This window comes from Drosophila albomicans, chromosome 3, assembly GCF_009650485.2.
Source record: "Drosophila albomicans strain 15112-1751.03 chromosome 3, ASM965048v2, whole genome shotgun sequence".
Lineage (NCBI taxonomy): Eukaryota > Metazoa > Arthropoda > Insecta > Diptera > Drosophilidae > Drosophila > Drosophila albomicans.
Genome location: NC_047629.2, coordinates 43,460,356 through 43,485,631, shown reverse-complemented (window position 1 = coordinate 43,485,631; position 25,276 = coordinate 43,460,356). Strand labels below are relative to the sequence as shown.

The window sequence follows — 25,276 nt, the reverse complement described above, 5'->3', positions numbered from 1 at the left end:
GATACTAGATAAATGTTATGCTGCAACAGCTGATGAGCGCGTACTCAGTGTGTGGAAAAAAACTGCTTTGCTTGCTGTTTTTGGGGGAGTAAACAAAAAATGTAAGAATATAACAATGCAATGTGGATGTGGGACTTGTGTTTGCTGATAAGAACAAACAGCGGTAGCGGGGAGTGAGTGAGCGAGCGAGCGAGAGTATTGTATTTCTGTCATCATCGCCACATCTGCTGTCGCGTCACAATGAGCTTGACAAAAAAACGACTAAGAATGGTTGCCGTTGCTTCTCTGACAGTTTTGGTGCTGATTTATTTATACAAAGTTGTGTTGACCTCCACTGAGATCTCGCCGAGCCGGAGCAGCAGCAGCCACTTGCTGAGTAATGGTGTCGTCGAGGAACAACATCAATGGCCACCCACCGAAGATGTGGAGCAACGAAATTTGCGAATTGCTTACGAGGCACAAAATGCGCAATTGCATCAACAGCGCCAGGAACTGCTTCACACTAAGGAACAATTGGCCCACTTGGAGGAACAAGTGCGCGCACTCCAGGCAGCGACGCCACGCAAATATCCGAAAGTGAAATATCTCAATTATAAGAATCGCAAACGCATCCTGATCACTGGTGGCGCCGGCTTTGTGGGCTCCCATCTGGTGGACGATTTAATGATACAGGGTCATGAGATTATTGTCGTGGACAACTTCTTTACGGGGCGCAAGCGCAACGTGGAACATTGGCTGGGTCACGAGAACTTTGAACTCATCCATCATGATATTGTCAATCCACTTTTCATTGAGATCGATGAGATTTATCATTTGGCTTCCCCGGCATCGCCACCACATTATATGTACAATCCCGTAAAGACGATAAAAACGAACACGATGGGAACCATCAACGTGCTTGGCCTGGCGAAGCGGGTCATGGCCAAAGTGTTAATCGCAAGCACGTCAGAGGTTTATGGTGATCCCACAGTGCATCCACAGCCCGAGACTTACTGGGGTCATGTGAACCCAATTGGACCACGTGCCTGCTATGATGAGGGCAAACGCGTCTCGGAAACGCTCAGTTATGCGTACGCCAAGCAGGTGAGATGACGTCAAAAATATAATACATGAGGGCTTGAAACAGGTCTGCAAACTTCCCTAAGGAAAGTCCATTCCAAGGTCTTTTCTACTAAAGTAGATTAGCATACTTGCACCGCAGCTTCGACCGCGTCTTTTATAATGACAGCGGAGTAAAATTAAAAGCTAGAAGCTGCACCACTTCTTTCTTCTTTAGTACTAATTTGTAGTATACATTTCTATAAATATTTTATATCATATCATATTTAGAGAATCCCATTCTTATGACAGGCTCAAAAGTCGTAAAAATACCTTGTTTACAAATTTCAACCTTGCTTTTACGATTTGAATTGTGCTTTGATAACTGCCTGATTATCAATGCACAACTGTATATACAATACAAAGAATCTTCTGTATATGGAGTATTCTAACTATGTATACGAAAAAGCGTTTCAATTATCACTTTGTTAAATCAAGAAGCAAATATTTAACTTTCTTTTATGAATGTTTTGTTAACATTCTGTTCGAAAATACTAAGTAAATAGCAAGTTCTTTCAACAATGATCTCGTGAGTTTATGTACACGAGTGTTTTGAGTAAATTGAAGTAGCTCCTAACCTTGACTTTGTGAAGAACCAGAAAACTGTAAACATGCCTTCCAATAATTAGGTCACTCCAAGCAGACTTGACTAGTTATAAGTTTAAACTAGTTTGCTATATAATCTATACAACCAACTATCGAAAATTAAAAACTAGGTGGGGCTTCGCATATTTGCATAAAATACTTGTCTTTCTTAAAAGCTTAAGAATCGTCATGGTTATATACTATATAAGTTTATAAAGTCCGTTTCGCTCCGTCTGTCTTTCTTAAAAACTTAAGAATCGATATAGATATATATTAATATCAAAAAGTCAGTTTCGTTCCGCCTTTAATTTAAATGATATGGTGCCAATTACATAAAAACCTCTCTGTTTTAATATAAGTAGTATTATACACTTGACTAATTCACATATTTTCGCTTCATTAGGAAAAGGTTCAAGTGCGCGTGGCGCGCATCTTTAACACCTACGGACCCAGGATGCACATGAACGATGGTCGCGTGGTGTCCAACTTTATACTTCAGGCGCTGCGCAATGAGACAATTACGGTTTATGGGAATGGCAAGCAGACTCGTTCGTTTCAATATGTTTCCGATCTGGTCGATGGACTGATTGCACTGATGGCTTCCAATTATACGCAGCCCGTGAATCTGGGCAATCCCGTGGAGCAAACAATTGGTGAGTTTGCCAACATCATCAAGCATCTGGTCGGTGGCCAGAGCGAGGTGAAACAAATCAAGGCCATGGAGGATGATCCGCAGCGTCGAAAGCCGGACATAACGCGGGCCAAGAAACGGCTCAACTGGGAGCCAAAGGTGCCCCTGGAAACGGGTCTGCTGCAGACCATCTCCTATTTTCGCAATGAGCTGGCGCGCAGCGATCGCTTCCAGGAGAATTCGCGCAAGTACTTTGAGTCACCGGATCTGCAGCGAAGTCGGCCGTAACCAAAAACCAACCAGCAGTAGCAGCAGCATATCGGAACTTGTGTGTGCCTGTAAAAGCCAATTAATTGTGTGTAATTGGAAACGTCTCTAGTCTGCAAAATGTAAATATGACCATCGATAGAGCTAAACGATTCTCCATAAGCGTAGGTATTAAGTGTTCCAAGGGTAGTCACGATTAATTCATCATCAGTTGCAGTTTGCGCCTCATATACGTAATATAATTAGTGAATTCGCTCTTGTTTCGTTTTCTTTTCATTCGACAACGTGCAATCGCAGAATACCCTATAAAAACTAGATATAGCAAAGTTACAGTCGAGTGTAACCGACTTTAAGTTACCCGCTACCCTTTTTAAGGCATTATTAGACAATTGAATGCGATTAGAACATAATGATTTTTGACTTATAAAATGATTTCTAGATCCGATCTTAAAGAAACTAAAAAAACCAATTAGAACTATTATCAACATTGTAATCTATATCTTTAACATGTTGTAAACCAAATTGTAAAAAGAGAAAAACCTAAGCTGAAATATTTTCATACAACATGAAGCTTCTCGCTCTGATAATCTTCGAGTCCGAGGTGTTCATACAAACAGACAGATAGACGATCGTCACGGTTGATTTAAAATGTAGTTTTTATACTATTCTATTTGGGTAGCGGGTAGAAGAACTACTACAATAATAATTAAGTTCAATTATATATAAAACGTGTTAATTGTCTGCCTTTTTGTAGTTGTAGCCGTAGTTGGTAGAGTTCATTAAATGGCTTTAAGTTTTTGTCAATACAATTGTTTAATGTTTTTAATGAATTAATCAATTAATTCGATTGCAACTGCAATTACGATTGCAAATGCTCACACACTCACATTCTACACACGCTACAAACACGAATGCTATGTACACTTTATGAGCTACATCTTTTTTTTTTGAATGCTTAATGTTCTAGATTAGTAACTAGGATTTATCTTAAACCGACTATATTTGCACCTTGACTTATGAGCTACACTCTCTTCCGCAACTATTAACTGCCTAATTGTGGTGCTACCTGCTCCTGGTCTTCCTCCACGTATTCCCTTCCATCCGGTTGCCCTTTCACCTGGCCAGCGGCTCGAGCATCTCGAGAAACAGTTTCTTCATGTTGATGAGTTCGTCGCGTGCAACGCCGCGCCAAAAGCGTCGTAATATGTCGTCTGCCTGCCGCAACGAGGGCAGCAACAGCAGCAGCTGCTGCTGATGGGAGACGGCGGAGGAGTGGCGCAGCAAATAGACGACATCGTTGAGTGAATTAAGTATGGTGTCGCGGAAGGCGCGCAACGAACTTTGATCGTCCAGCAGTATATCACAATTGGACAACAGCAGCGCCTTCAGCAGATAGTATTCCTCGCGACGCGGCGAAATGCGTTCCATGCGCTGTGCGATCTGCACACAATGATAGTAGAATTCCGTGTAGCCGCATTCCTTGGCCAGCAGCTCATCCATCCACACATCGGTGGCAAAGCATAGTTTGCCATTGAAGGGCAGCGAACGAAACGTCAATTGCAAAGTCAAGATCTCGGCCCACGACACTTGCAACAACTTCATTTGATCGTTAAGCGGCAACTCAATGAAGCCGGGTATTTGCTTGGCCCAGCCAATGACACTGACCAGCTCCTTGTCATAGAGATCGCTGAGCACGCTCAGTATCTCGTGTGGATCGTTGCCGTTGTTGTTGTTCTGGAAAATGCATGTGCCTGTTGTGGTGCCATTCGAAGTGCTGTTGCTGCTGCTCTCCAGCTTGACGCTGCCCGACGATGAGGATGCTTCATCCGTGCAGCTTGTGGTGTGCGGCTGCTGGGCTGGCTGCACGCTCAACGCATCCGGCTCATAGGAGTTGAGCACGTCCAGTATCTTGACGTCGCACAGCGATGTGGTGCTGGACTGATACAGCAGCTGCATGGTTTGATACGAGTTGGACACGGGATTGCGACGATATTTCTGTCTTCCACCACGTACACGATCCAAACGCACGCCCTCCTAGAAAGTGAAGATGGTTAATAAACAGTATAGTTCAACTATTCAAGTACTTACCTTGAGCATACCCATGAGCAGGCACTTCTGGAAGCGACACGCCTGGCACGCCTTGCGCCGCCGCTTGTTGATCTCGCACTCATTATTTGCCGGACATGTGTACTCAATGTTGCCCTGTATGGTGCGCTTGAAGAACGCCTTGCACGCCTCACAGCTGGCGACGCCGTAATGGAATCCCGAGGCTACGTCGCCACACACCAGGCACAGACGACGCAGTTCATCGCGCATTGAATTGGCATTGGCATTGCCGCTGCTCGATTGATTTGTGCCACCGCCGCCACTGGAGGCGCCTCCCTTGTTGCTGCTGTCGCCATCGTTGCTGAGCGAAACGTTGTGCAGATCGCAGGACAGTGAAGTGGTTGAGCTACAGAGTTGACGCTCCGGCGACACCGATGGCGATGACTTCATGCCGCTGTTGCTGTTGCTCGAGTTGTTGTGGCCAGTTGTCGTTGACGTTGTCGTCGTTGTGCCTGAGCTTGTGGTTGCCTTTGAGCTGGGACTGGCCGATGAAGTGTCCACCTCCTGTTTGATGTGCAGTACGCTGACGCCGTCGGACATATTTCGAGACCGAAGAAGTTGTTGAGCTACAAGTTAAACAACAACATCACAACGGTTAAAAGCAAACTAGTTAAGAGCGTCACCATACACAGCAGCAGTGGGTGCTTCAAAAATATTTGTGCACAATCATTGCGCTTGAAATTGTTCTGTGATTGTGTTTTAAATGTCAAAAGTACACGGCGAACGATAAAAGACCGAAATGAGGGACTGACAACGTTTTAGCGAGCGTTTGAAAGCGTCGACGGCGACGGTGACGGCGGCAGCGACCGCTTAGCTAATTATTAATGAATGTAAACAACAGCAGAAATTGCAATTAAAACGCGGCCACACTTACACATTCATGCAGTTATGCAGTTTGAAGTGCGCTCTCACAGTCAGTGCTGTCAATTCAATATATTTCTTCCACAAACTAGCTGGAAAAACAGCTAAATTTTTGGCAGCAAATTTATAATTATCTGTACCGCATTTTTTTGGTTTATTAAAAATTCAATGCGATGCTAATAAGCGCGTAATAAATGCTAAAATTAACAGCCATATGCACTTAAATAAAAAATTAAACCCATTTTTGAGCTTCTTATTCTCATTTATGCCGTTATCTTGGCAGTCCCATTAAATGTACGTAGGTGGTTATCGACATTATACTGTATATTGGGGTTTTTTCAAAATGTGGGAACAAACTTGTTTGCAACATTTGTTGGGAGAAATAATAAATTTATGAATTACTTATGTCTCCGCAATCTTACTGATACCAGTTATCTAATGAATTCGTTCTACACTATTTGCGCCAAAAATAAACTTGAGCGGAATCTCGTTTTTGACTAAAGTTTTTTGTTTGTAAAATTTTTAGCTTTTTCCAACAGAGTTGGCAACACTGATTGCGCCATCTCGTTCTAATGAGAGCACAGTGTGCCCCTTTTTGGGTACTTGGCACTTGGCGCGGTGGAAAAGTACAATAACGCGATAACGGTACTATGCGTATACACTGTTTATTTAATAAATAATTAACAGTTACGCTACTACAAATCACGACGCAACGGCCTGATTTCAAACATGGCCTACACAGCTTCAAAGCGCTGTACTATGTACGTACATAGTAGATAGATAGTGCGCAAGGCGACGGCGGCGGAAGTGAAGCGACGCAAGGCTGAAGAAGATGCACGTTTTTAATACGATTTCTCGTTGTAGTTGCGCTTATCACACGGGCAAAGTGGGTGTGTGTGGGATGAATGATAACAATACTACACGAGCTTCTAGTTTACGAGCTTGCTACTTACATAAAGTTTCGTAAAGATCTTGATAATTGTAGGAATTATCAGTGAATTGTGGTTTAATTTGTTTTCCAGCAATCCAATCAGAATTCAGTCAACACATTTTGATACATAACACGCACACACACACATGCTTATAGATAGTACATGCATATGCATTTATTTTGGTTCGAGAGCTTTTTGTTATTGCTTTTGTTGTCTGCTTTGCTGTTGGAGTCTGCCTGCATCCATTTCCGCTTTCTCGTTAATATTTCGCAATTAATATGTGACAGGCGTTGTTGTGTATTCGTCGAATTCTCTTTTTGCATTTATTGTTTACATTTGTATGCATATAACTATTATGCACATTGCATTTTGAGAGCGTCGACAATTTGTAAAATTATTGTCGATTGATTGTCGCGACGCTGTACTCGTTCACATGCAAAATGAGCGCTTTTCGTTGCTGCCATCCTCCAAAGCACCATGCGAATTGAATGAAATTTGCAAACTACTTTACTTTATCTCATTTATCTGCTTATGCTAAATATTTACAGAATTTTAACACAAAATAAATAAATACACACTTTCTGATCAGGTATGTGTATGTGTGTGTATATTGATTGGTTTTCATACTTTCCAAATGAGTACACACTGCCACAACAGCTGATTATTGTGTTGTGCGACCCTGGTTTTCTAATTTGTCGCTATCGATACCAGCACTCCGCATATTTTTAATGCTCACGATTTCATATCAAGCTCACAATATACAAAAATATATACAAATGCAGTTTCTTTGTTATAAAATATTTTTTTTTAAATGAAATTTATGCCTAGATAAAATTCAAATATATATGGTAGTTATTATTTTAAATGCTGCACGCCAAATTACTTGTGAGTAAAAATACTGCAATGCTTTACAACACTAAGCGTCTGTGTGATGGCGCGAAAGCCAAATCGAAATTTAAATGAATTTAATAATGTACAAACTTGTTTTGTTGGAGTGAGTGTTTTCTATACAATATAATTTGCACATAAAAGACAATTAAAATAGTCTTATTAACTAAATATAAACTCACACGCGTTCATACAATTAAGTATAAGTGTGTAAGTATATACCCAATTGCTTAAAATTTATGAATGAAGCTGATATGGCCCAGCAACAACACTTTAAGTTGCGCATCCGCAAACTCAATACACATGCATAACTATGTACTTATACGTACCAATACTTACACAGATCCGCGCCGCAGACTGATAAGTCAAAACTGCTTCACACATGTTGCGCCAAGGTGCGCTACAGGTGGTTAGCAATGTATACACAAGGCAAACAACTTGCAATATGGTGTTTACTTTTCGCTGTTGTCTTTTTTGTAGCCATATGCCACACTTCTTCGATTATAGGGCATTTTTCTTTTAAAGAACCAGAAAAGGAAACGGAAACCGGCAAACTGCATTGAATGAAGACAAAAACGAAGCATTGAAGAATTAAATTTACTTTCATTCATTCATGGTGTGTTCTGCCGCCTCTTCAAAAGCCCCCCACACACACACACACACACATGACATTACATATTTATCATATTAGCCGCTGTGAACGACGCCAATAAGAATAAGTGAAAGGAAGGGCACAGTTGGTTGCATCGCTATTTTGTTGTTGTTGTTGTAGTTGTTACTTGGTATTTTTGTATGTGAGCTGATGTTATGTGAGCCTTTGTGAAATGCATTCCTTTAGATATGAAACAGGAAATTCCGATTACCCTTTCTATTTTCCATACAATTGATTATATTTAAATTAATTTTATTGCATATTTTTTTTTTAAAATACTAATTAGTTAAAACATAATTCGATTTTAATGTTTTAGTTAGGGTATTTTTTAGTCGGCTCCTTAGTTCTTGAGTGCGTGTCCAAATGTCCTTTGCAGCTTCAGCATTTTGCTCAACAAAAGGTAGACAACGTTATTTTCACCGCATAAGATGTTTATGACATTTGTCGGATTTTCTTTTTTCGTTGAATATTTCTTCATTTCATTGTGCGTATTTTATTGTGTTAACAACCAAAATTAAGACAACTCCCGCTTTGACATTTTGAATTTATCACATTTATTCTTTAACTTTTATTAAATTACAATATTGTGCATACAATACATAGAATATATATATTTTTGTTATGTATGTTATTTGGTTTGTCCTTTTTGGCTGTGGGTTGATAATAGATTTATACACTTGTAAATATATTTAATATTGTATTTAGGTTCGATTATCTACAAATTTTTTGGACTTGTACATATAAACTCACTACAAGATGGCTTTAGTGTGGACTTTGATTTTTTTTTTTAAATTGTTAATTAATGCTCTATATACAAAATATTTGACATAATGAAGACCTGTGAAAATATTTGTACAGCCACTTATAAATGTGTTTTTGCATTGTTGATTAATAGGTTTTTAGTCTATAAATCGAAATGTTAAAGCTAATCAAAGTTATGCTAAATTGAAATGTTAGTAGATATATTATTATTTAATAGACTTTAGTGGCTAGAGTTTTGCAGAGTCGTTGATTTATAGTAATTCAGATTTAAAACTGCATAAACACATATAGTTAACATTCATACACACACAAACATACACACATACATATATTGTAAACTAAACCAATTGGTATATCTCATTAACTTATTTCTCTAATTTCAAACGACTAGAACTGTGCTGAGATGTGAAAATAGAAATACGTTAGCACATTTACTATATGTATATATTACATTTAATAATTGGCTTAAGAGCTTAGTAAGTAATCTCAGTGCCAATTGCTACCAACTACTTTATAGACTACGATTTAATTAGATTTGTTCTCTAGTTTTTTGAATAATTGAATCTGCGAATCATAAAATCGTTCCAAAAATAAATTCTGCCAGCTTTGCACATCGACACGACTCACGCACACTGAAGCTTTAAAAGCTCCGAGCAATCGTCGTGTGTTGAGCCAAAAGCACACTAATACACACACACACAAAACATTTACTAATACATATACGTGAATGCAGAGATGCGCTTAAACCCAATTGTTACGCGTCGTAGGCTATAAAGCGTCGTTGTGACTCTTGGATATGGTTGTTTCGATCTGATCGATGCGTCGAAACGATGGCATATATGTCGAACTCGCCTGCGTGACAATCGAATTGTTCGAGGAACTCTGCAGCGAAAGAGTGATCTATTTGAGTGAGTGAGCAGCGGATTAAAGAGTGTAGTGCTATATAGTTTACCTTCTTTTGGCGATAGGAACGTGCTCGCACTCGCGTCGTGTTCCGTCGCACTGGATTCACTGTGGTGGACTTTTGGGAGAGACGCACGGAACTGAAGGTGCTGCCGCGATGTCCACGACGTATTTGCGGCGAAGGTGTGCCGGTGGCTAAAAGTAAGAGAAGTGATTGTGGAGCATTACCGAATCAAAGACAGTTTAGTGGCATTCGACTTACGTGTGCCTGGAATAGCTGTGCTGCGCTTGGTCGCCTGCATCATGCCAAAGACAACAGCACTGAAGGAGCCGTGATGAGATGTTTGTCGCTGTAGATTTGGAGTGGGAGCAAGTGGAATGCCCGCTGGCATGCGTACGGGTGAGATCAGTTGGCTGTCCGAGATGCCCTTGGGATGCACATAGAATGTTGTCATCATGCCCTTGCCCTTCACATTGATTTCACCGCGTTTCTGAAAGGGAAAAACACGTTTAAATTGTGATGTGTGGAGCTCAGAAAGTTAAGAGTACTATCTGTTATCTAAAATAGCTTAATAACAAAAATTCTGTAAGTTTAACCACATGATGAATTGTAAATTACATTTTGAAAAATAAAGAGGAGCTTTTTGTTTTATTTTTTACAATTATCGGTTTAAAAAATATGCATGTCTCAATGCGTTTGTTTTATAATTTCTAGCTAATATTTATCAATAAACAAATATGGTGTGGAAAGTTGAACTAACTTTATTTTAATTTAATGCTAGCATTGTTTCTAAAAGTTTACTAAAAATAGATACATTATTTATCTATAGAGTGCATATATGGGTGATTAACTTTTATAATAAGAGAATTGCTCAAATGAAATTTAGAGTTTTCTCCATTATTATCAAAAACTTGCTCACAAAATTTGATGATCCTATTAATGTAAATCTTTAAAATGCAATTGCTTTTATGAATGGTCACCCAGACAGACTGATTAGGTTTTTTTATCCGAACTTACCACACAAGTGTAGCCACGTGAGCAGAGCAACTCGGCCGTATTATCGGGCACCTGAACACGCCAATTTTCTCCAGTGGAGTCCATGCGTGAGGCAACATTCACCGTGTTGCCCCAAATGTCGTAGACAGGTTTGCGAGCTCCAATGACGCCACTGACTAAGGGTCCACTGCATATGCCGACACGCAGTTGGAAATTGTTAAAGGCATCGCCGTTAATCTCCTCCAGCTTCTTCTTCATGGCAAACGCAAACTCAACCAGATCACAGACGCTGTCCTCTGAGGTCTCGCCCCTAGCACGCAAATGCTCGTGATTGAGTCCAGCTGCAGCCATGTAAGTCGCGCCAACGGTTTTGATTTTTTCCACCGAAGCAAATCGTGGCTCCTCCAGCAATTCATCAAAGTCACCTAGCAGACGAAGCAGCAATAGCAACAAGAACAAATCAAAAAGGGGAGGGGGGAGTCTAGCGCACATCATTAGAGCATTTAATCAATCAACTTACAGATAATCTCATTTAGAATTCGTATGCACGCCTTGCCATTGTCAATGTCCTCGGAGTAAAAGTCCTGGAAGTTTGGTATGGAGGCGAACATAACGCCGCACAGATTATGCATCTTTGAATAGAGTTCATCTGTGTGCTCGTCGGACAGGTAATAGGCAGCCACATGGTCGGGCAATACGTTCTGTTCAGCAAATTCAAATCAAGCGATTAATTAATGAGCAAATCATCAAGCGAGAGGGAGTGGGATGCTTTTGGTTGTGGCTGGCTTGGAATTTACCTTAATTAATGTGTCATTAAGAGCACGATTCGATTTCATGTTGGTCAGTTCACGCTCAGCTTGTTCCTTCCAAATAAAGTCCAGGCGTGAGGTAACCTGCAGGAAAATTTCGAACATGAGGCAAGGAAGGAGTCAGCCATGAATTGTCAGCTTACCTCCACGAGTCGAGCATGATAGCAGACCATAATGAGAAACGTAATCAGTAGTATGATCATTTGCACACCCAACGGCATGCCGCGATCCTTAAGGTTGACCAAACTGAAACTTTCCTCAAATCGAAATCTGATAAAGATTAGTGAGGTGTAGAAGGCAACCATGCCCAAGGCCATAATCGCTTTAACAAGATAGTAAAGCTTCAACGCTGTGGCCAGCGAGACGAGACAAAGCACCCAAGTGAAGACGATGTACTCCTGATGCACACAGCCCTTCTCATCCTCAATGTAGGAGTGCAGAGCACCGCCAGTGTATTGACTCAGGGCCAGCGAGCGAAGCGATTCCTCAAAGGATTCCAGCCTGCGAAGCACAACCTCACCAGAGGCATTGTGAATGCTCTCATTGTACTGCGAGAGCAGAGAGACAGCCGAAGATTGTCCACTTGCTGGCGTGGTGATGGTAAGATTGGTTTGTATGGTTTTCGATAGACTCAGTGTCAAGTCTCGTTTGCTGGTCGAGGCCGAGAAATTAGTATAGACTTCGGTGGTGCCATTGTAAGTGGTTGTGGGACAAAGCATCAAGCCAATGGCGCTGAGCATGCACATGGAGACGATGACGCCGCAAATGAAGAGCGTGCGACGTCGCCGCTGATGCACTAGCTTGGCGGAGTTAATCTTCAAACAGCTGGGAAGACCCGGGAACTCTTCGGCCATCACCAACACACAGCAAAAGGTGAGCACCAAAGTGCCCACGGCCAGGCAAATGATGACTGTGGTGCAGCGTGGTATGATAATGACCTGGCACAACACCATAAATATCCAAATGACAAACACACACAACATATTCGAGCTGCACATGAATGGAGGGCAAAAAGCAATTAGCAAGCAGTTCATTAATTAAGTTGCAGGCGAAAGAGAAAGAGAGAGAAAGAAAGGTATACAGATTACGCATACGCACCGAAACATGTCCTCACGCAGCTGACAATATTTCAGCTCCTGACTTTTGTCAATAAATTTCAGTGTCCAGGCATTTAAATACTCTCGCCGTATTTCCTTATTCGAATTTATCTGTATGTTCTGCTCAATGAACTCATCAATCTGTTGATTGTTAAACACAGTTAATATAAAACGATGACAAATGGCTGAAAAAACTTTTCACTTACTTCTTCGTCCAAAACTGTAACGGAGACGCGATGATCCTGCTTGGGATCAACTAGTATGGAATCAGTGCGATTTAAAAGTTCCTCTGGGCTGTTGAGCTGTTTGGGAATCAATGAGGATATAAGTTGTTATAAAAGTGAAGATGATTTCTGCTGGATATCAGAGATGCTTCGCTTATTAACATTACAAAGTGTTTAATAACTTTTAGCTTCTTTTAGTAAAAAGATATTATTAAAAACTTCTTACACTAATAAATTCTCATGGGTAATACTTTATGTAAATTTCGTAATAAAATACACAATTCGAAATGTTTTTTAGAGAATTTAAACAAATCTTTAAAAGCACATCAATATAACGAATAAAAAATCTTGAGGTAACTGGATTTATAGGAATTGGGGAAAAGTATCAATTCTAAGCATAATATTTATTAGTTTGAATATTATATATTCAATTTAAAGCTTACAGCTAAGTTGTTTCTAAAATAGCGAGGTTAAACAGAATATCGGACGAACAGAGAAATAGTTAATTCTAAAAATTGGCTGCTGCTGTTATAAGTAACATTGACATTAAGAATTGTTACTTATAAAAACTATTGCTCCTTTAATTTTCTTACTACTTACATTCCTGAAAGGTATCTCGGCTATCCAGTCCGTAGTGCTCTCGTCCTCGATGATCAAACCCTTTGCATTGATGTCCTCCGTCAGATTTTGTACGCTGGCGCCATTGCGTGGCCTCAGTTGTTGCTCCAATGGGGCCGACATCATGGCCGTGGGCGAGGAAACCGTGGACAAACCAGCTGTAGGTGCTCCAGCTCCACCAGCAATGCCAGCACCACCAGCTCCCACAGCTCCGCCATTTCGCAGTCGACGATTCTCCAAGGCGACGCCTTCGACCACATTGGGCAACGAATTGAGCGAAATGTTCTTCTTCTGCTGCTGCTGCAACAGCTGAGCGGGTTGCTGTGTGGCCATGGCCAAAGCGGTGGCATACTCCAGACTGCGTCCATCGATGCTGCCACCGTCACCGCCACCGTTGACTCCACCCACAGCTGTGGTGCTGCCCATGCTGCAATCGTTGCCGCTGCCGCTGGCTGAGATTGATTTGGGCAGCACTCCCGTAGCGGGAACTGGAGCTGTGGCTGCGGTGGCAATGCTGCTGCTCTGATGAGCGCTGCTGCGAGTGCCAAAGCGTCGTTTGGGTCTAAGAAAATGCATAGAATACTTATTGGGGTACACTTAAAGGGTATCACAAGTCCGACTTACCGCAAAGGTTCGGTGCGCTTGATCAAATAGGTTGTCACGTTGAGCTTATTGAGATGATTATCCCGACTGCCGCCGTTGCCCGGCTCCACTTCGTAGGCATCGTTCAGACAGTTGAGTGTCGCCTCCGAGATGTGCACGCGTCTAAAGAGGAGGGAGGATAGAAGGGAAGGGATTTGTAGTTGGTCCAAAATTAAATTCAAATATTTGCCCAAAAATGTTCGGCGATTGTGCGTGAAGTTTGCCGCCCACAAAAGTTGAGCCAGCTGTATGAGAGAGTGTGTGTGTGTATGTGTGTGTTTCTATCCATAATTGGGTTGCTCTACGATTTTGGTTTTCTAGTCCTTGCTGCTCTCTCTTTTCCTCTGTGCTCAAGCCACAATTACATCAAAGCATTTTGCATTAAATGGAACCTTTTACTTTTGCTGGTTTTTGTGGCTTCTGCACTGATTTGTTGCTCTTTGTTGTTATTGCTGTTTGGTTTCTTGTGTCTAAACACGCCAAGCTTGCAGAAATTACTCAGCAATTGTTGATGGCAGTAGCCTCGGCATTGAAGCAAGCCCCCGTAATTGGCCAATTAAAAATGCGGCTGCAGCTAAGATTTAAAGGCTCGCCTAGTAGTTAGTTATTTGGCAAGCAGCATTTTCGCCACACTGTGCACTATTTCTTTGGATTCTTGCCAATAAATTTGAGCCGCATGCCGGACATGGCAGCTGTGCAAGTGTGTATGTGAGCCAGATGAAACAATTATGTGTGAATCGAATACAAGGCTGGAAATCGATAAATTTTGTATGTGCGGTAAACAGAAGCTGAGAGTTGTAGACCGAGATAGTCAAAGTAGAATTCAAGTTGTTAAGTATTCCAGGGAATGAAATCTACTTTAACAATTTCAATTCGCCAATAAAATATTTATGTGTTCGCTCAAAAGAATGCTTTAACATTTTCTTTAGCAAACATTGTTTTCTGCTGTTTAAAACTTTGTTAATTTAAGCAAAGAAGATTTTTAGTAGACGTGTTTTGATTTGTTTTCCAGTTGGTAATTAATCTGTGCCTTGGCCGAAGTAGAATTGAAGCTTCACTGTGTTCCTCAATATGAAATCTACTTTAATGATTTCAATTCGCTAATAAAATAATTATAGGAGCACTTCAAAGTGTGCTTTAAAATTGGCTTTATTAATATTTATTTTTCTTCCTTTTGAAACTATGTTAATTTAAGGAATGTGAAATTTTTATTAGCTGTATGTTCGACTTGCTTTCTAATTGGTAATTAACCCGTGCCTTGTTTTTGTTTATCTCGCATGCTTGTTTACGACAACATGGATAATTGCCAGGCCTTGGGATTGACAATGCTTTGTGCATAATTACTCAACTAATTCAAATGAGAACCAGGCAACTAACACACACACACGCAAATATGTATTGTATATCAGAGAGTGAATCCAACTACTGCTTTTGTGTGTGATTGGTGGGCAAAATAGAACGTGACTGGACTTACCCGGGTATGCCGCCGGATTCCATGTGATTCGCAATGATAACATCATTAGACCAGACGTCAAAATGCCATTTCTTGTTGCCCAGAACGCCGCACATCACCGAGCCACTGTGGATGCCGATGCGCATGTTGAGGTCAACCTGCAAAACGCAATACAAACAACAACGCAAAAATTTGCAAATGCAACATTCATTCCAAAAATTATGCAAAGCACGCACTTTTAGCTGCAACAGAAACTTTCGAGCTGCTGCTGTTGCAGATGTCTGTTGTTGAGTCTGTCAGTCACTCAGTTTGTCAGTCGTCTGGTTTGGTCGGACCAATTAACATTATCCAATTGCATTAAATATGCTTAAAGTGGCATAGCTCAAAAATTCCCATTGCACCAAAAATTTCATAAAAATAAAACCTCAAAACAGAGAAAATAAAATCAATTATGGTTGAGCGTGGAGGCAAACTTGTCGTTCACTGTGATGAAAATTTAACACATATTTTTTGCTGCGGCTGTTGGTCGCTGGTGATGCTGATGCTGCTGCTGCTGCCGTTTGTCGTTGTCTTTTGGCTCTGCGGAGATTTGCATACAAATGAATTGTCAACACGTCCAGCAGCAGGCCGAACAGCAGCAACAGCAGCAGCCTATCCTGCTGCCTATACTGGGTCACATGGTGCGACAACAATGTGCAATACTCGTAAAAATAAAGCGGCTTCAAGTGCCAACAAAAAAGAAATGCAAAACAGCTGACAGCTGAAAAATTTGCGGCATTAAATTTGCACACACAAAAAAGAAAACGTAAACATATTGCGGGCAGCCGCTTAACAGATTGCTCAGCAAGTCACTAACAGTGCGCTGTTAAGTGCCAACATGTTGGCTGGCTGGCATTAACAGTTGGCTGTTACTTTTCAAGCGGCACTTGAAAGTATGCAACACTTTTTAAACAAACTGTCAGCTGGGTGTAACTTTTATGTTGACTTTGAGACAACAATTGTTTGAGCCTTTATAGCAGTGAAATATAATAAATTGATGGCATAAAGGTACAACCATTTTAATTTGTAATTAATATATGTATACCCTGGAATAGTTTCTCGTACTATCTCTTGCTTGTGCAAAACAAAAATGTAATTTCTCGCTTTACTCACGTGCGTATGCAGGCGCACATCCTTGATAGCCTTTATCATATGGAGGCCAGTTTCAACGCTGCAGACCGCATGATCCGGCCGTGTCTTCCAGTTGTCACTTTCGAACTGCGACACACAGTAATAGCAATCGCCCAGCAGTTTCACTCGCAGACAATGATTGTCCTGTATGTGTAAGGGAACAATGTGAAAACAAGTTGTAGTCGTTTTTTTTTTGTTTGCCATCGAGCCATGTTAAAGTGTAAAATACTTTAATGTGTGCACTTACCTCGGCTATGCGATCGAAACGCGCAAAAAGGTCGTTTAATATTTTCACCAACTGCTGCGCCGATGTTTTGCTGGCCAATTCAGTGAAACCCTTTTGAGAAAAAATGCCGCAAAAATTTAATAAAATATTTCATGCAAAAACAATGTGCATTTTATTTACCTTGATGTCGGCAAACAATATGCTGACATTGTCCATGGGATACACGTATAATTTGTTAAACTGCGTTTCAACCGTTGGATCCGTGCCTTTATACATTTCGCTGCGTATTTGATTATTCACTATGTTGGGCAAAACTGTAAACCGGAAATGAAAAAAAGTGCAACAAAATTGCAGCAAACTCAACTGAACCAAAAAGCCAATATAAATTCACAAGTGAACTCTTGAGACGTTTGTTCTCTATCTGCTTTATACTCTCGACTGTCTGCTGTTGTTAAGCAACGCGAAACAACTAAAACCACGGCACAAATGTGCAACTTGGCAGCAGCGTTTTAGTTACCTGCCTCCAGCAGACTCCGCTGATTTGTCTACCTGGCCCGCAGCCAAAGATACTTAGCTGGAAATTGCGCTTGCAGACAAATACAGTCAGCTATGCAGTTACCTACGGCTGCTCATTTAAAGATAAACTACGGAACTTCCTTTGCAGATATGCTCAACAGTTATATGCTTGGATAGAGATGCAAATTGAAGAGCTCAACACTTGGACTTTAGAATGTTCGCAATGGGTATTAAGTTCTGACATAGAACTTTTCTGACTTTACTCTTTTACACATCATAATATACTATATGTTGGTGTTTAAAGTTAATATTAAAATTGGAACGCTTTCTGTGAAAGATAATATTATAAACTCAATTTAGGTTGTTAAAAATATCTTTAAAAAATGTCATACGCTTTCGCACAATATAAAACAAGTCGAGTGTGCTTGAGAGTTAGATTCCCGCTACCCTCATTGAATAAATACGAAATTAATATACAGCAAAAATACTAAAATATATCAAAGGCTATACATATTTAGTATATTGATAGTACGAAATTCAAACTATACCATAGAGTACAAAAGTATTTCTTATATAATTTCTACAATTTGTATCTGATCGCTACCAAGTTTTCAGGAATTATACAAAATTGTAGTTACATACATTTCTTGCAGGCTGTTATAATACCATTATACCCTATGGGTATCGGGTATAAGGATGTTATTGATTATTATTTATAATGTATTAATACGCTTTCTGGTAAAGAGATCTTCTTAAACACCATTTACTTCGTTGAAAGTTTCTGTTAATTTAGAAAAATATCTAAGCATGGCATCTACAAATTTGCATATCCTAACTAGATTTTATGTAGAACTAAATTTTATGTACGAAAAAGATATTTATTCTGGGAATTTTGAGCTTATTCTATGAACTTTTGTGTATTTGTTTCAGTAAATCCATTTTAATAATTTGTAATTTAATGTATGAATGAAATCTGAATATATTCCTATTTTAATACCACTCCATTAATAGTTAATTATGTTAAATTAAAATAAATTCATTTAAAATAATACTAATATTGTATGGTCATACAAAATGTATTTAATCAAGAATTATATGAATCCTTTTCATTCCTTTCCTTTTGCTTCATACTCGAAGTTAGAAGCAATTTACTATTTATGATTCCCCATCCCTTTTGAAATAATCTTAATTTTCACTCACTTGAATCGAGTAGCTTTTGGGTGCGTTGCAATTCCTTTTCGGACTCTTTCTTGTGCTCCATGGCCTTGTGGGTCTCAATGAAGGCCAAACGCTGACCACGATCAGTCAGATACTTCGTATACATGCCAGCCACATTGATGGCCGTGTACAACACGAAATTGGCAATGATTTGGAACAAAACACAATTGGGGTCCATGGGAGTCTAAGGGAAAGCAATAAAGTAACGCAGATTTAATATAAAACACGGATATCGAAAAATATGTATAGGCAATATTACCTGCTTGTCCTGCAGTTTGTTGATGGTAATTACGGCCAGGTGGCAGCTGGCAGTGATTGTGCCACCGAAAACGCACCATTTGAGGGGCAGTGGCAGCATGGCGTAGGGCACAAAGATGACAAACAAAATGTACCAGACCAGGTACTCACGATTCTCGAAGCCAACGCCTTCGCTGATGAATCCTGAGCAAGTGTGTGGAGCGAGTGAAAGAAGAGAGAAGCAATAAAACATTTATGACATTGCCCAAAAGGATTAGCAAATTTAATGGCCAGCGCATGTGACGCATGATTTATGCCTTGCACACACACACACTCACACGTAGAGAGACCCAGATTCCAATTCAGATCCAGACTCACCCACTCACCTTGTATATTGAACAGCACCCAAGTGCAGACGGCCGCCCAGTGTAAATAATTGTTGGCAAAGCAACGCCAATAGCCCAAAAAGCAAATGGCCAAATTGGCAATGCCACAGCAAACGGACCAAGTTATTGCCGTCGCTGTGCTCGCCGCATCCGCCGAGCTAGTTGCATCCTGGCAAGGAACAAGAGTCTCTCAGGGTTATTTGGAGATATGGGAGAAATAAGAGTCCACTTACTGTCGCTAGACGATTCTCTCTGGGCTGCAGCATCCATATCAGGGCCATCACAATCTTTAGCACAAAGTCCACAACATTCACAATGATCAGCGATTTCTGACGCTGTCGATGCGTGTAGGTTAGATAGCTTCTCTCCAGCGAGCTCTGCTTGAAGGAGTTGGTCAGCGATGGACAGAGAATGCCTTTGACCACGTTGCCACTCTTAAATGCCGAATATGTTTCGTTGGTCAATGGTCGCTGTGGTCCCGCAATGCTTGCTATGGATTGACCCGATTCCAGTTCATAGTCTATTAAATTAAAGATTGATTAAGGATTATCTAGAAATTACCGATATCCGAAGGACTATGAAACAAAAATGTGCTAGTAACTTTAAGTACATATTTTAAATTACGCCCTATTAAAAATTACAGTTTAACAATATGTTTAAACTTATGCTGCATTTCAGTAAGATATTCGAACTTTAATTCATAACAGTTACAAAACATTTTAAACGAATATAAAGCATTTTCTTATTCCATATTTTCTATATATATGCATATTATCTGAGTTTAATAGCTCGCGAGATTTTGAGATTAGGCGTATGCTTTTATTGTAGCTATTTTCCTACCTATTCAGGGTTATTTTAGGTGTCAATTCTACTGAGAAATTGAATAATGCATAAATATAGATAAGATTTATTTAAAATCTAAAGAAATCTATAAGACTCATACTTGCTTAAGAATATTTTTTTAAATATCTACTAACACAAATCTAATTATCCAAAAGGAATCAATTAAATAAGATGTGGAAAACTTCTGGAATGACCAATATAATTATAGAGTTCTAAGCTATAAAAATTGCAAAATATTTGCAAAACAAAAACAGAATTTAAATACCTAAAACATTCTTATAGCTCTCTACGCACTCTTTAGTTTCATGGCTAGCTGTCACTTCTAATTTAGCTTTCCTATATCCTTCGCTCAGCTTGTGTTTGCTCAGCTGCTACGTTGCCACAGCTCAATAGCTGCTTCTCTCGCTTAATTTGAGGCTTGGCCTGACTGTCTCAATTCCAATCAATTTAAACCCTATACAAAGGTCAAGCTTTGGCCGGTTGTTTGGCTTACCAAAATTGCTGTTGCCAAATATGCTGCAGCTTTCGGTGCGTCGCTTTGGTCCATAGCCGGCTTTGGCCTCCACAATGCGCACGGATTGCACGCGTCTCGGCGTCTGTTTGGCCAAGCCACCAGAGCCACCTCCATTACCGTTGCCATTGCCATGGCCATGGCCATTGCCACGGTCGATGCCGATGCCAGCGTTGAGCATGGCCTGCTGTTTCTTGCGCAAATTGGACAAAATTGATGCTGTGGAGGCACGCAGCGAATGCGGCAGATCGCCGCTGTCATCCATCTGGGCGCCGTCGCCTGGAAGTCGTGGTATTTTCGACATGTCCGGCGCAATGGTTAAAGCCAGCATTGGAGTCGCTGTCGCTGTAGCTGTCGCAGCTGTTGTTGCTGGTATCGATGTCGCTGTCGAAGTCGGTGTTGTGGTTGCGGCTCCTGCCTGCTGTTTTTATTGTTTAGTTACGCTTTTAATTAGTCCTAAGTGCACACAACTTACCTCGGCGGCAGACGTCGCTTTAGTTGGACTTGTTGTGGCCGTAATCTGCTGCTCATCGCTTGTGGTCTGCGCAGCGGGATTGCTCAGTCCGGGGCCATTGGCCGCATAGTCCACGTCATCCTCACCATCGCTATCAACGTCATCGTCGCAGTCGTCGTCGCCGTCGTCGTCGCTCTCCAGCCTTAGGTCGTCGATTTGTGCCAAGGTAATGGCACCCTTGTCGACGGCACGCCGCAGCACCACGCCTTGCTCCTCCTCCTCCTCTTCCTTTTGGTCCTTCTCCGACTCCTTCTGCTGCTTCTCCGGACTGCGCTGTGTGAGCTCAGGCGGCGCGGAATGTGTCGCATTGTTTGCTTGACAACGTCGCTGCTGTAACGCCGAGCTGGGAGTCGCGCTCAACTGCCGCAGATGCACCTCATCGGATACCAGCTTGTCGTCGTCGTCATCCATGTTGCGCTCCTGTTCCTGCTCCTGTTCCTCCTCCTCGTTTCTGCAAAGACACACAACTCAAGTCTTAGCATTCAATTTACGCTTTGAAGTTCGCCAACGATTTAATGTCGTCAGGTCTGATTGCTAGACCTTTTCATTCTAATGAATACAAACATTCCCCTACTTCTCGACGTCGCTCAACTCACAATCAACTTTTGAGCATACAAAATATAAATGGTTTCTAAGCGCCGACATTTTCGGCGAGGCGTGAAGCCATTTGCCAAGTTAAGACGCTTGCCAAGTTAACGCATAAGCTAGGCAGAGAGATCTGTCTAGAAGACGATAATGATTAATATCGTTGCCAACCTGAGCCTCTTTCCCCTGCTTTCCAATTGGTTACATTTTATGTAATCAAATTTAATATTTCATTTGCTCTAATTTTAAATTGTTTGCTATTCTTAACTTTTTTAATACAATGTTGTAATAAAATCGAATATTAAATTAGTTCCAATTTTAAATTATTTTTGCATGGATTTTTAAACGCTTTTAAGCGCTTTACTTTTTAACATTGCATTCAAATGAGCTTCTTTTCAATACTGTAATATAATGAATTAAGTAATCAAATCTAAGTTTGAATAATATTTGCATTGTAATATATTATATTTATCACCTACTGCTGCAATTTATAAAATTGATTAGTCAAGTGCACTATGAATTAGTTTTAAATTGAATTTTAATTTTTAGTATTGCCTGATATTATTCTTAGCTCAATCTTTTCTTTTTAAACGTATACTTGATATTTTTGCAGTTAACCGTGATCAACTATTTAACATAGTTAATAAATGTTATCTGTCTGCAATAATGATTATTGATTCAATAATGAAATGAAATCCAATATTAAACATCTTTTAATTTTTTTTACTTTAAGTTTAATCTATTTTTCAAACGTATACTTGATTTTCTAGCATACAACAGAGATTAACTAGTTAACATAACACATCAATGTTATTTTTAGCACTTAACAGACAAATGTTAATGAGCATTTGCCTGCTCGATTGTTTAAAATTCAATTTGATTAATCAAATGCAAAGCTTGTTTTGTTTTACTTTTTTGTTGTTGTTGTTGTTTTTATGTCGACAGCGTAATCAATCGAATTACTTTCTTTGAAAGGCATTAAGGGATAATGTGGCATGCAACGTGAACTGTGTAGAGCATTAAAACTTTAACATGGGCCTCTGTGTATGGTGTATGGTGTCGTCTACGAATTCCCAGCTACAGATTGAATAATTTTCAGTGTGTGCTTTGTGTGCTTATGATGAAGAGCGCAGACGGGCACGCGCCAGACAAGCAGCCAGTCAAGACAGGCAGCCAGCCTAGGCGTTGTCGTGTAAGTTACCTACATCAAATGCTCGTTTGTGTAGAATATATGTTAAGTAAGTCTGTGTATATATGTCTGTATATTTAGACCCATATTGCATATAGCATACAATAATAATGCCAGCTACTCGTACTCTCAGCCGTATTCAAGGCAAATTCACGATGGCGCAGCGGAAAACACAAAACGCAAAATGGCGACGGGGGACAGTCAACAACTAGAAAATGGCGCGTTGATGTCGTTGTCATTATTCAAATTAGCATTTAGACACACACCGTTGCACACATTCGCACACGCACACGCACACGCACACACACATTCGCAATCTCACGCACTCAAATGCAAAAACACATCACGTCGCCCGCTCATTCATATGCGTCATGTATAGAAATCGTAGCATACTTTTCGGCTGAGCCCCAAAAATTGCTGTCAAGAAAATGTTGTGTCCAAACATTAAGAAAATGCCAATAAATCGCAGCAGCCAAGCGAAATGTTTGCACACACACACACACACAGATACACACACATATGTATGTGTATAAATAAGTAAATATTGTGTATGCCAGCAAATTAAATTTAAGATACTTTAGCGTCTAATTCAATAAAGTGTCAAATGCTTATTGTGCTGGCTTCGCAAATTTGCCCCATCAACATTAATACTAAACATTTTATTTGTTACGCTCATTTATGCTTTGGCCAACTGACTCAGTGACTGAGTTTCCCTCGCTTGCTTTTCATTTGTCTAATTTAGTTTAACTGCCGCTGAGGATGAACTTTTGCAACCGACACGAAAAGTTCTCTTGTTTTTTCCTGGTTTTTGTGGTTTGCTTTGGCTGTTTTTTTTTGTTTTTATACCCGCTACCGATAGGGTGAAAGGGTATTATAACTTTGTGCCTGCAAGAAATGTATGTAACATGCAAAAGGAGTCATCTCCGACCCCAGTATATATATTCTTGTACAGCGTCAACAGCCGAGACTATATATCCCATGTCCGACTGTCTGTCCGTCTGTGTAAAACACTGGATCCCAGTTACTATAAGAGATAGAGATATCATTTTATTCCACAGCACTTGATATTTTTGCACGCACATTAAAATTGCTTAAAAATTAAATAATAAGAGTGAAAAATTTTGCTATAGATAATAATAACTATAGTCTTTATAATTCCTGAATTTGGTTGCGATCAGATTACAATTGTTGAATCTATTTAAGAGAACCTTTTTATAGGGAAAAACGCCTTCATACATGGATATTAGTTGCTTTGGCTGACAATATGGTATATGGTATATTTTCAACTCTATGGTATATTTTGAATGCATAACTATATCAATATACTAATTGTAGTCTTTAGTATATTTAAGTATTAGTAGTAGTATAGCCTTAGTAGTGGTTTGAATGCAGTACTATATCAATATATGAAATATACCGTTTGGTATATTTTCAGTATGTTTGTGGTATATTTATGAGGTATATTATAAAATTATTCCGCACTATTTTGCTTTTATTCATAATGAGTAGCGGGTATTTCACAGTCAAGTGTGCTCGAGCTCTCTTCCTCGTTGTTTTTTTGTGTTGTAAGTGCAACCAGCTGCTGGTTAAACTGTGCATGTAAAAAGTTGGTAATACAACGAGTTTATCAAACTGCTGTTGAATGTTATCGCTTTACTGACTGCACGTAGTATGAAAATAGACAAAAATATTATAGTAATTTGTGTGTAGTATCTGTTCTATTTTCGGTCTTGTTTACGCACAGAGTTGACGTTTTATTAGTATTTGTATTTCGGAGTCAACTGCACTTCCCGGGCCATTAAATAACTGTTCTCTGTTCTCTGTTTTTCTCCGTTATCTGTTATCGGCTTAGGGAATAATAACAACAACAACAAGAAAAGCAACAAAATTGTGGTTTGATTAATGCCGCATTTGTCGGTGAGATTGATAAACCGCGAGAGCAGACCATGAAATGCGTGCTGTCAATTGCGTGATTCGCGCACATTAATAAACTGGGGGAAAAATGCGATGCCATAATTTGTGCATTGCATATTTTAAGGCGCTGCAACATTATGTTAAACAGCTGCGCAAAGTTGCTTTGAATTTCACATCATAATGAGTATTATTTTCAACAGCTGTTTGCTCTTCAGCTTGGTTATTTTCCACCAGCCAGAGAGGCTCTTAGCACCTGCATAGGAAATCGAATTCATCAACAATTGAATCGATTTCATTTTCTGGTTAAAATCCAAATATATTACACGCACCTGTTTGATTAAATCTTCGTTTGTTTGTGATATCACACATGCGAATTGTAGTTAAGGTCTATTATTATTTCTCTCTCAATCATTACATATGATTAACACATTTCACTTAAGAC

General features: G+C 40.0%; 3 protein-coding genes across 4 annotated transcripts in view; 1 reads left to right on the top strand and 2 right to left on the bottom strand.

Moving 5' to 3' along the window:
- The first annotated feature begins 27 nt into the window (after window positions 1-27).
- On the top strand, window positions 28-5,007 carry LOC117566973 (UDP-glucuronic acid decarboxylase 1). Its single transcript, XM_034246634.2, has 2 exons — window positions 28-1,083; window positions 2,087-5,007. Exons 1-2 carry the CDS (start codon window positions 241-243, stop codon window positions 2,600-2,602), a joined length of 1,359 nt encoding a protein of 452 aa, XP_034102525.1. The 5' UTR covers window positions 28-240; the 3' UTR covers window positions 2,603-5,007.
- Window positions 3,376-5,227, bottom strand: LOC117566971 (steroid hormone receptor ERR2). The gene is made up of 2 exons (XM_034246631.2): window positions 4,670-5,227; window positions 3,376-4,615 (listed from the first exon to the last, which is right to left on the bottom strand). The coding sequence occupies exons 1-2, from the start codon at window positions 5,225-5,227 to the stop codon at window positions 3,695-3,697; spliced, it is 1,479 nt and encodes a 492-aa protein (XP_034102522.1). The 3' UTR covers window positions 3,376-3,694.
- A 3,534-nt stretch (window positions 5,228-8,761) lies between these two features.
- LOC117567812 (adenylyl cyclase 78C) overlaps window positions 8,762-25,276 on the bottom strand; it is a 52,044-nt gene continuing 35,529 nt past the window's right edge. Inside the window, exons 3-23 of one of the 2 annotated variants that reach the window (XM_034248047.2) lie at window positions 21,108-21,597; window positions 20,615-21,053; window positions 19,512-19,798; window positions 19,279-19,447; window positions 18,915-19,096; window positions 18,638-18,839; window positions 17,102-17,235; window positions 16,943-17,032; window positions 16,678-16,839; window positions 15,547-15,683; window positions 14,055-14,195; window positions 13,413-13,992; window positions 12,795-12,890; window positions 12,590-12,729; window positions 11,635-12,481; window positions 11,480-11,575; window positions 11,203-11,383; window positions 10,704-11,107; window positions 9,948-10,176; window positions 9,735-9,880; window positions 8,762-9,682 (exon numbers count right to left, since the gene is read on the bottom strand). In XM_034248047.2, the coding sequence (XP_034103938.1) occupies window positions 9,551-9,682; window positions 9,735-9,880; window positions 9,948-10,176; window positions 10,704-11,107; window positions 11,203-11,383; window positions 11,480-11,575; window positions 11,635-12,481; window positions 12,590-12,729; window positions 12,795-12,890; window positions 13,413-13,992; window positions 14,055-14,195; window positions 15,547-15,683; window positions 16,678-16,839; window positions 16,943-17,032; window positions 17,102-17,235; window positions 18,638-18,839; window positions 18,915-19,096; window positions 19,279-19,447; window positions 19,512-19,798; window positions 20,615-21,053; window positions 21,108-21,597 (5,284 nt within the window). In that variant the 3' untranslated portion in view covers window positions 8,762-9,550. The remainder of the gene's footprint in view (window positions 9,683-9,734; window positions 9,881-9,947; window positions 10,177-10,703; window positions 11,108-11,202; window positions 11,384-11,479; window positions 11,576-11,634; window positions 12,482-12,589; window positions 12,730-12,794; window positions 12,891-13,412; window positions 13,993-14,054; window positions 14,196-15,546; window positions 15,684-16,677; window positions 16,840-16,942; window positions 17,033-17,101; window positions 17,236-18,637; window positions 18,840-18,914; window positions 19,097-19,278; window positions 19,448-19,511; window positions 19,799-20,614; window positions 21,054-21,107; window positions 21,598-25,276) is intronic. The other variant, XM_034248048.2, reaches the window with a different exon arrangement.

Coding starts and splice junctions, on each gene's coding strand:
- LOC117566973 (XM_034246634.2), top strand. CDS start 241: ATGAGCTTGACAAAAAAACGACTAAGAATGGTTGCCGTTGCTTCTCTG. Junction 1,084..2,086: donor GTTATGCGTACGCCAAGCAG/GTGAGATGACGT, acceptor TCGCTTCATTAG/GAAAAGGTTCAAGTGCGCGT.
- LOC117566971 (XM_034246631.2), bottom strand. CDS start 5,227: ATGTCCGACGGCGTCAGCGTACTGCACATCAAACAGGAGGTGGACACT. Junction 4,616..4,669: donor TGCTCATGGGTATGCTCAAG/GTAAGTACTTGA, acceptor TTCACTTTCTAG/GAGGGCGTGCGTTTGGATCG.